The 10,431-nt window shown below is 42.1% G+C and overlaps 1 protein-coding gene across 3 annotated transcripts; it reads left to right on the forward strand.

The window, feature by feature from the left end:
* The first annotated feature begins 531 nt into the window (after positions 1-531).
* LOC116211520 lies at positions 532-3,984 on the forward strand. 3 transcript variants are annotated; one of them, XM_031545954.1, is made up of 7 exons: positions 532-1,023; positions 1,119-1,171; positions 1,602-1,654; positions 2,315-2,633; positions 2,934-3,238; positions 3,356-3,645; positions 3,724-3,984. In XM_031545954.1, the coding sequence occupies exons 1-7, from the start codon at positions 690-692 to the stop codon at positions 3,861-3,863; spliced, it is 1,494 nt and encodes a 497-aa protein (XP_031401814.1). In that variant the 5' UTR covers positions 532-689; the 3' UTR covers positions 3,864-3,984. The 3 variants fall into 3 exon arrangements, with proteins under 3 accessions (XP_031401814.1, XP_031401811.1, XP_031401813.1); XM_031545951.1 differs by having other exon boundaries at positions 533-1,023; positions 3,356-3,984; XM_031545953.1 differs by having other exon boundaries at positions 533-1,023; positions 1,602-1,639; positions 3,356-3,984.
* Positions 3,985-10,431: the final 6,447 nt, after the last annotated feature.

Consider the following 10,431-nt stretch of genomic DNA (forward strand, 5'->3'; position numbering starts at 1 on the left):
TTGGGCATATTCGTGCCCTAATTGTCATTGAGCACTGCTACTAGAAATGTCGGGTGAGCCCACAATGTTATTCACGTCGACAAATGTGGACTGTCGTTATCCACGTCTATACCGTTAACGGTCCACATAAGCTTTTTCAGTTAGAAATATCGGGTGAGCCCATAGTGTGCCAAACGTGAAACCTTTGGCTAAGTTTATGATTTTATTGGACAAAGTTAAAAGTTCGTGTTAAAATTAGAAAAAAAAAGTAAAAAGCTTGTGTTTTTTTTTTTTTTTTGAAAATTTACTCAATTTTATATTATACATTGACTACGTTAGCCCATGGTTTGAATGAACAAATCCTCGATATCCTTGGTCGCTGGCCTAAAACAGTTTAGGCCTAATATGAAATAGAATTATGGTCATATTGATCGGGCCAGCACTGGTCCAATATAATTGGGCTCATTACTTACGGGCCGGTTCGGGCCCGACGTCTTTCCCCCCCCCCCGGGCTCAGAGCGGGCCGGGCATATTATCCTCCATATTCCTGAACAACACAAAAACCAGACGGAAGTTTCTCCGGACAGCCATCGACAAGTGTTCTTCAGTGGAGCTTCTCCGGTCCCTCCCCGCCCCGAACCGCCGGGCAATTCCCAGCCATTTGAAGCGTCAAGTTCTTCACTTTCGATTCAAACCACTGGTCCATTTTCATGGGTTCTCTTGCTCTTAGCTCGCGGGACTTCTGTAGTCGCAGCAAATGGTTCTGTCACCTCGCATCGGTTCAAAACGACGAGAGGTTGGGTCGTCGGAGAGTGAGCTTCGACAGAGGTCGGAGTTCGGGTTTCACGGTCAGGGCAGTGGCCCAGATCGAGCCCAAGTGTCGTGATCATGATGATCAGGTGGGAGACAGGGCTGTCGTGATTTCTTGCAGTGAAGTCGGCATCGCTGTGGGATTGGATGTTAGGGAAACGTCGAGGAGGATGAAGATTTCTAGGGCTAACAGAGGGATCGTCCCCTGGAACAAAGGCAAGAAGCACAGTGCTGGTAATAGTCTTATTCCTTCACGTTCTTGTTTTATTCATGTATTTGGTTTATTGGGCTATTGGGTCTGACCAAGGGAACTTCCGCTATGGCCGCAGAGACCATACAGAAGATCAGGGAGAGGACGAGGATTGCTATGCAGAGTCCTAAGGTGATGTCATGTAAGAATTTTATGGGCAAGCTTCCATTGTTTCCTTTGAACGGTAACAGAGCTCTCTGAAGTTTGTGTAGGAGTTCAATGGCAGCAGTTTAGTGGTAGAGATAGATTTGGTTATCATAGCTTTAGGATGGTAAGAGTGAGAGTAGTTGTTTATTGATTGTGGCTATCGGCGAATGCTAAACCCTTGTTTTGAGAGTTGCCGTGTTGACAATATTGCTTGAATTCAATTATTTTTTTGTGATATTAAATTGTTGATGGTCTGTGTTGGTGAAAATTGTATTATATACCATGGTGATGATCCTTTGATCTATGATTTGCACAATGCGGCTCTTGGAGATTGAATGGTGTTATATAATTCGTGCCTTTGGTTGTATTCTTATGATGCTAAAAGTAGAGTCTCATGAAGGATTTTGTCTTGCAGGTCAGGATGAAATTGGTTAACTTTGGGCATAGACAAAGGTTGTATCATTGTGGGTAATCATGTGCATCATGTTGCAATGAATTTGATTTAGTGGTGAACTTACATACTCTGATTAGAGTCGTGGAGTTTTTGGAGCTTCCAGTTTATATTTTGTGGTTTTCCATCATTTGATGCAAGGAATGGAAATATCTGGGTATGGAAAGCCAAACTCTTTCGAAAAATGTTTCCTGTTCATTTAGTTTCCACTCCATTAGCCCAAAAATGACCTTATGCCGCACCTCATATATAGGGGAGGAAACATCTGGGAATGAAATCACCAAATAAAACTTGACAGTCTTAGATGGCAATCTGTTTCATTTCCTTTCCGCACTACTGTCCCAAAGACCTCATGCCTCATTTGATATTAATTAATAGAAACTTCAGAGAATGGAATTGCCGCACCAGTTGTGCTGTTTTATGTTTTGCTTCTGCATCATCTTCCCATTTTTTCGTATACAACTACACTCAGTCTTAAAGATTTTTCTACTGCAGAACGAGTCTGCTAGGTCTCTTGCAGTTTTACCTATGTAGATGGTAGCTGGTTATTCCATAAGCTGGTTCTATGATGGATTTTTCCCTCCACCTGCTCCCACCATATTGGAACTTTATTTTTTTGGCTTGGCCTTCTGCCTAATTACGAACTTCTTTTCTCTTTCTTGTATGTAAATCTACAGCAACGAGACGAGAATGAAAATTGGGGCAGCTGTTCGAATAGGGTGGAGAAGGCGCCGTGAAAAGATGAAAGTGCAAGCGACATGCTTCTATGCTTGGCAGAATTTGATTGCAGAAGCTTCTAGAAAAGGCCTTTTTGTTGAGAAGGAGATGAAATGGAACTCGTACAACACCTTGGATGAACAGCTTGAGAAGGAGTGGTTGGAGAGCATTGAGCAAAGAAAAAGCATGCCAAGGCTGAAAGGGGTCCAGCGAGCATCAAAATCCCCCGAGCAGAAAAGGAGAATCGCCGAAGCTATTGCTGCAAAATGGGCTGATCCTGTAAGTGGTCTTTCATCTTTTTCAGTGCTTGGAGCTTCTTAATATTTGGATTAGATATTCCTATGGGTAGTTTTCATCTTCCATTGTGGTGTCTTATTCAGTTCTGTATTTATTTGATTCATTGTTCTGAACATCGAACAAGTAAGTTTCTTTTCTTGGCGTCTTAATGCTCGTGCCTTAGCAATCAATGCTCATAGGTTAGGCATATTTAGAAAACAAATTCAAAAATCTTCTAGGTTACTTAGATCTGATAATGTTACCAAGAGACTGAACAAGTACTCTCACTTCTTACTTACTTAGGATTACCGTGAGAGAGTTTGTTCTGGAATGGCTAAACATCATGGTACGGCTGTTGGATCTGAAAGAAAGCCTCGGAGAAGGCCGGTTGGCATAATAAAGTCCACCAGGCAGAACTTGAAGAAGAAGACGAACGAAACAGAAAATGCTTCAAGCACAGACAATATCAAGCGATCGACTGTTCAGAGAAGCAACAAGCCTCTCTATGAGGACCCTTTGGCAAGTTCAAAGTTGGAGATGATAAAGAACATTAGATCCCAGAGAAAAGCCGCGGATTCTGAGATTGCTGAAGCTGTTGAACGAGCTAGGTACGTTTCATATAATAGGTTTTATCTGAGTTTAAGAAGATAAACTTGTCCTGCATCTATCCCCGAAGTTGATGTCTTTAAGATGTTGGAGGAATCTACTTTTTACCTTTTCTTCAGGCTATTAATAGCTCAAGCTGAGAAGGCAGCAGAAGCCCTTGAGTTCGCTGCTACGAGGAGTGCCACTGCACAAGCTTCCCTACTGGAAACAAGAAAGCTGATAGCTGAAGCCATTGAGCTGATCGAAGCTGTAGAAAAAGGCGAGATCTCATCGAATGAAAATGTGTCACATGGTCCATCAGGAGGTGGCACTGGCTTATCCGGCCGAGTCGGATATGAAAAGATCAAGGGTTCATTCGAGGAGCCAAGCCACAAATGGACAGTCAATGGGAGGCAATCACTTGTCTCCGGTAATGGTGTGGGCTTTGATTTCAGCAAGTTTACATTACAGAACGTGCTGAACTTGGACGGCCAATTTACACTTTCAGGCTCAGGGGAGATGGACATGTCGCCAAATGGGACCCAAGGAAGTTTAGACTCCGATCAGGGAGAAGAATCTCCGGGACCAGTCAGAGTAACCAAGAAGTGGGTTCGGGGGAGACTTGTAGAAGTTGTAGACGAGGCTTAATTTCTGTACATAACATTCTGAGATTTGCTTTTCTGCTGTAGCTTGCAGGATAACATGGAAAGTTATACAATCTTTGGCCTTATAGCCAGCAATAATCCAATCAAGGTCTCAGTTTTCTGAATATTGTGATAGGTCAGGTAGTGTTGAATAGACAGTCGATTGGCCTTCAAGGCTCTAAGCCCATGGAACTTTCTTCCTGATCAGTAACTCCCTCTAGCTTTGGTTCAGTTTTCTCCTGCCAACTTGATCAACATGCAATGGTCCGACTTACGTGCCCACGTGCTGCACACAGTGACCCATGTCCATACACGACGAACACTGAGACAAGATCAATAAATTTGAACCGATGATTTACTCGTGACCTATCCCTTGGAGCTCACAAGAGCTCTGAGAGGCAACTGAAGCCCAACTCCCCATTGTTCGTTGCTTGTCAGCCTTTTTCTTGAACCCGAAGGCAATTGCTAACATTTCTCTGCCCGTACCCATACGGGGTTAGGTTCAAGGAGGATATGATAAGAGGGATGCAAATCCTCCGAGCCCATTTTCCGTCTCATCACCCGTTTCGCGTCCGCGATCGAGACACGCGCCTTTCAATGAAATGACATCGTGACACCTGTGCATGCCAATTGCATTGCGATTGGGTCTTAAAGTGACGTTATTTAATATATGTGTGCGATCTCAATATTCCATCACAAGAAGGGGATCAGAATGGAGACAGAGGATGTGCTCCCGGAGAAGAGAGTTAAGAGGGGAAAAGGGGAAGAAAAATGATGGGAGTCATATGGGGTTCCTTGATAAGCTTTACCCCACCAAATCTTGACACACATTGGCACCACAACGTGAATAGTAACTTGTACGCATAGGCGTGATGGGCATTCTTATCGAGATCCTTGTGATTGGAACCTAACCTTAAAGGTTCTTCATCTCATACACGAAACACGTGCGCGAATCTTAAGGTTTTTTTTTTTAATCTTATTTGAGAGATGTATGTCGTCACCTTAGCTTTGCTCTGGTTCTTGGATGGTCCTCTCGACGAAGAAGGTGCCTCCAATGGTCTTCTGTGCCCTCAAACTCCTGCTTCATTATGCTTCACTAGCCGAACGAAGAGAAAATCAATGGGACTTCCATTTTTGTACCTTATATCTCCATCCTCCCATTGTACTCCTACTCCTCCACAAGTTCCTGAATCAATGATGGATACGACAAAACCTTAACTTTATCAGGCTTGGAAGCAAGTTCACGAAAGTCAAAACAACCCCGACTCCTCCTCTGACGCTTCCAGTGGAACGATTACTGGCCCAGAAGACTTTGACCCAGGGGACGATGAGGCTTTCTTTGATGATAAAGAAGACCGGTGATCATGTACCTTCCTAGTTGTTTTTTATAATGGAGGAGATCCATCTTAGCTTTCGTTGAATGAATCTTACTGCTCATCATATCGATATGTTAACCTTGCCTTTTGTAATGGAATCTTAAGTAATGAAAAGGAGTATTTATCATTCTTTGGTGCCCATTTTAAAACATTTATATCGGGCAATAATATTAAACTTTTTAATATATTTTTTCCTCGTCTGAATCGAGCAACTCTGTTAAATCCTTCCTAGTGCTTAACTCCTCTGTCTTATCTTCTTGAGGAGTTTGTGTTGTTACTCGCCCTTGAATTTATACTACGCGAGGGGACCTGGATTACAAGTTACTTGCTCTTAATTTTTGAACTGAGGGGGACTCGGGTTGCAGGTTGCCCGCCCCTGAATTTGAATTGCGTGAGGGGTACTTGGATTGCAGGTTGCCCGCCCCTGAATTTGAATTGCGTGAGGGGTACCTGGATTGCAGGTTGCCCACCCTTGAATTTGAATTGCGTGAGGGGGACCTGGGTTGCAAGCTGGCCGCCCCTGATTTTGAACTACGCGAGGGGACCTGGGTTACAGGTTGCCCACCCCTGATTTTGAACTGAAGATAATATCATAATTCAAAAGTGAAATGTATGCCAACGCACCATAAACTTCATTCTTATTGCTATTGGAATTGATAACTTATACGAATCTTCAAAATACACCATATCCTCTAACTTTCATCGATATCGTTTCAATAGTTTGATATTGCGCATCTCTGATTCACCGGAGTCATCCCCAAACATTCACATTCAGTAACATAGCCGCCTATTTTACTTATACAGAGAGTGTCTTTATCACTGTTCGAGTCAAGGTGCCCGCTACTTGCTTTGTGACAAGCAAGTACGGGTGTCTGCTGTGCCTTTGACCATCCATTACATTATGTTGACATGATTACTATTGTAAGATAGTGATAACTGAACTTATAGCTAAACTTATTAAATTAAGATATTCATGCTATTACCATAAAGTTGTTTTACTACTAGAATTTCCTCAACAGCTCAACATTGAAAGCTCGCGGAATTAATTTTCCTATATCATGCTTTCAAAAGTCGACATCGATGAACGTGTTAATGTGAGGGCAATGATCTATCGGGCGGTTACCCAGAAGCGAAAAGTACCTTCCATATCTTGTAGACGATAGATCGCCGGACCAAATACCTCGTGAATCTTGTATGGACCCTCCTAGTTGGCAGAAAGCTTGTTCTTTCTGATTGGCGAGAAGACGTTTGCCCGCAGAACTAATTATCCTTTGTGAAATTTCATGAACCGGACTTTGCTTTCAAAATGTCTAAAACACCCAACTCACGAGTACTATCTCGTGGTAATAACGTAACTATTAGTAACTTGGACCATTCAAAATAACGAATATATATATATTATTTCCTTTTTTGCATACATGGCTGCAGTCCATTGAGCTTCAAGGGCTCGCTGTTCTGTGATTAAACGCCGCTTCTCGATCTAATCCAGATCCGCTCTTAGTTCTTGCTCGTTCTGCTCTTCTTCAGATCGGTCCACTCAATAACAGTGGATCCCGATCTCAGCAGGTAAAATGGGATCATGCCTATACATCAGAGCAAATGGAGATTCCCCCGTTGAAACTCTAGGGGTATTCTGGTATGCTCATAAGATACTACGGTGCGTTTGGATTCAAAATTAAAGTAATTTTAATTTTGATTGTGGAAAATGAAAAATGAGTTGGGATTATAAATTTGACTTGGGAAATGTGTGTTTTTGTTGTATAGTGTGTTGAGTTAAAGTTAAAGTTAAAATTTTTAACTTGGAAAATGTGTATTTTTATTGTGTAGTGTATTGAGTTAAAGTTAAAATCAAAGTGATTTTAACTCCCAAAACAAGGTTGTCAGAATTGCGATTCTACCATAATCGGTTGAGGGTCGTGGAATCGTGAATTGTAAGATTCTATCTATAATTTAAAAAACAGCATATATATATATATATACACACCAAATCCCATGTCAGAAATAGTAGAAGTAAATATCAAATGATAAATCTCGCTACTTCCTACTCCGTTCGTCAAAATCAGATGGTGCTTAGTCTTCACAAGAGAGCGCTCCCACTATAACAACCTCAAATGAAAATTGATATAGTACCGTGGTCACGGATCCTATAGAAGAAGTTGTTTTTTCTCCCTAACTTCTTCTTGTTGTATCCCTTCTTGGAATATCTTTGCACCTAAAAAAGTCAAAAAAGTTTCAGCCTAAATCATCTCAACCCATACGACAATCAGGAATCGGTCGGAACCCAATTCGAAGCAGTTCCAGAAACTTTCCAAGTCACTATCACTTACAGTCGGGGGACAAGTTTCATACTTTTCATAAAATAAGAGAACCGATGAGCAATGTTACTGCACAATAAGAGAGATGAGGGGGGAGAGAGGGGGAGCATATGACTTTGGGTTGAAACTAGAATCGTAGAATCTGTTTGATTCTACGATTCTGCGATTCGAATCGCAATTCAATCACGATTCTACCTTTCCGATTCGTGCCATGAAATCGGAATCAGTAGCCACCCCTTGAATCGTAGAATCGTAAGATTCCACGATTCGAATCGCGATTCTGACACTATCCAACTCCTTTACCCACGAGCTTCCCATGGCGTGTACCCTGGTTTTGAGACCATGCAGAACCATGATCTTTGACGCTTCCTTCCTGTCTTCTGGCAGTTTACTCTCTTAAATATACTCAAGGAAGTAAGTCATCCAACTGCGGGTATCATTAATCTGAAGGATCTCGATTGAAGTAAATCTTGTTGAATTTCATTCCGAGCCAAACTCAATGAAATGTACTGCCGCTGCTGGTATCGCTTCAGTGGCCATTTTGGCCAGCATGTCCGCGTCTGCATTATCCACCCTTGGACCAACATGATTTCATAAGACTTGAATCGGGCTAATACTTCCTTTGCCCTTGATAGATATATTTGTTGCGATTGAGGTACGATAGTAGAAGATAATATGAACGAAAAAAAAAACAAAAGGGACACACGGAATTGATTACCCAGTTCGTCAGTAATTCTGATTACGTCTGGAGGCGCCGCCAAGCCAGGTATATCACTATTTTTGAGTTAGGGTTACAAGAGATATGAACTATTGTTTATAAAGGGAATAAACCCCTAATTACATCACCAATGGGCCGAATACAACATGGGCCGGGGGGATCTCGACTCGGATTCACAGTACTTCAGGCTCCATAACTCAACAATATTTTCATTTTTTCCATTCTTGCCTCAGCTTCACCCCGAATGTGACATACTACGAGTTGGGAATCAAACTTTATTATTAGATGCTCCACTCCTACACCGCGAGCTATCATTAACCCTGTTATCAAGGCTTAATACTTTGCTTCATTATTGGTGGTCTTGAATGATAAAATCATAGCATGCTCCATTTGTTTTCTTTCAGGTGAAACTAGGACCAATCTCGTGCCCGTGCCTCTAGCTGTTGATGATCTATCCGTCAACAGGGTCCACCGCTCAGAACTTTTGCTCGCCATTCCTTCCTTGTCCTTGTTATCCTCTTTTCGAGTTATTTCAATTGCAAAATTGACCAAAGCTTGAGCCTTAATGGTCTTCCTTGGCTTATATTCTATACCATACTGTCCCAGCTCGACTGCCCATTTCAACATCCTCCTTGCATGCTCTGCTTTGTGCAATATTTGCTTTAGCGGCTGATTGGTATACACCACAATCTCGTGCGGTTGAAAATACGGTCGAAGCCTCTTAGATGAGTACACCAAAGCAAAAGCAACCTTCTCAACCAAGGCATTGTTCAGCTTTGCCCCTTGGAGAACCTGGCTGACGAAATAAACTGGTTGTTGGTTTAGTTTGTCTTCTTTAACCAAAACTGCACTTGCTGCACTGGAAGAAGCAGCCAAGTAAACAAAGAGCCATTCGCCTAACATCGAATTGGCCAACGTGGACTAGGCATGAAAATATCACTTTAATTCATCAAAGGCTTGATTGCACTTATCATCCCAAACAAACCGTTTCGTCCCTTTTAAAGTCTCATAGAATGGGATGCATCTATCCCTAGAACGAGCTTAAAACCGGCCCATTGCTGCCAACTTTCCAGTAAATCCTTGAACTTCTTTTCTTGTTATCGGAGGTTGTAGATCAAGAATTGCCCGCACTTTTTCTGGGTTAGCTTCTGTAACCATATATCTAAAGAATTTCCCCAACGCAACCCCAAAGGCACACTTTGATGGATTGAGTTTCATATTGTACTTTCTTAAGCACGCAAACGTTTCTTTGAGATCTGTCATGTGGTCTTCAGGGCGTGCAGACTTTACCAACATGTCATCAACGTATGCCTCTGCATTTCTTCCATACCTGATCTCGAAAGACTCCATTGACTTATTGTTGATAAGTGGCACCCGCATTTTTTAGCCCAAAGGCATTACTTTGTAGCGATAGACTTGAGTCATCAGTGAAAAATGTTGTTTTTTGTTCATCGGGAGGATCCATTTTAATTCGGTTTTAGCTTGACTAGAAGTGGTATCGACCAATTGATCGATGCGAGGCAGCGGATAACAATCCTCGGGACAGACTTTATTAAGATCAGTAAAGTCTACACACATTCTCTATTTTCCATTGGCCTTTTTTGACCTTTATAATATTTGACTCCCAATCATGGAACTGTTATTGTTGAATGAAGCCCGCATCTCTCAGTTTGGCCACCTCTTCTTTGAATACAACAAGTCTAGCGCCGAGTAATGGCCGTTTGTTTTGCTTGACAGGGCCATGCTCGGGGAAGAGCCCCAAAATTGGTCCTGTACGAGATTGCAGAAATTTATTATATGTCATCTTACCTCTGACTTGTCTCGCATTAAGTATACCCACAAGCCTCTACTCAAGTCATCAACTATAGTTAAGAAGTAATATGCACCCGACGTAGATCGAACCTTATAAGCGCCCCATATATCAACAAGTACCAATTGAAAAATAGAGCTCGCTTTATTTAAACTATTCGGAAATGGAGATCGAGTTTGCTTAGCTTTATGGCAAACCTCACAATCCTTGTTCACATCAGTCTTTAATAATAAACCGGGAATAGAAACTCGGGGAGATGGATGCCTGAGCCTCTTGTGCCACACATCATTCTCCCTTACTGTCGCCACCTTATTAACTTCACGAGCTCGAGCAATGTATCGCAAATGATAGAC

Source organism: Punica granatum, chromosome 6, assembly GCF_007655135.1.
Source record: "Punica granatum isolate Tunisia-2019 chromosome 6, ASM765513v2, whole genome shotgun sequence".
Classification (NCBI taxonomy): Eukaryota; Viridiplantae; Streptophyta; class Magnoliopsida; order Myrtales; family Lythraceae; genus Punica; species Punica granatum.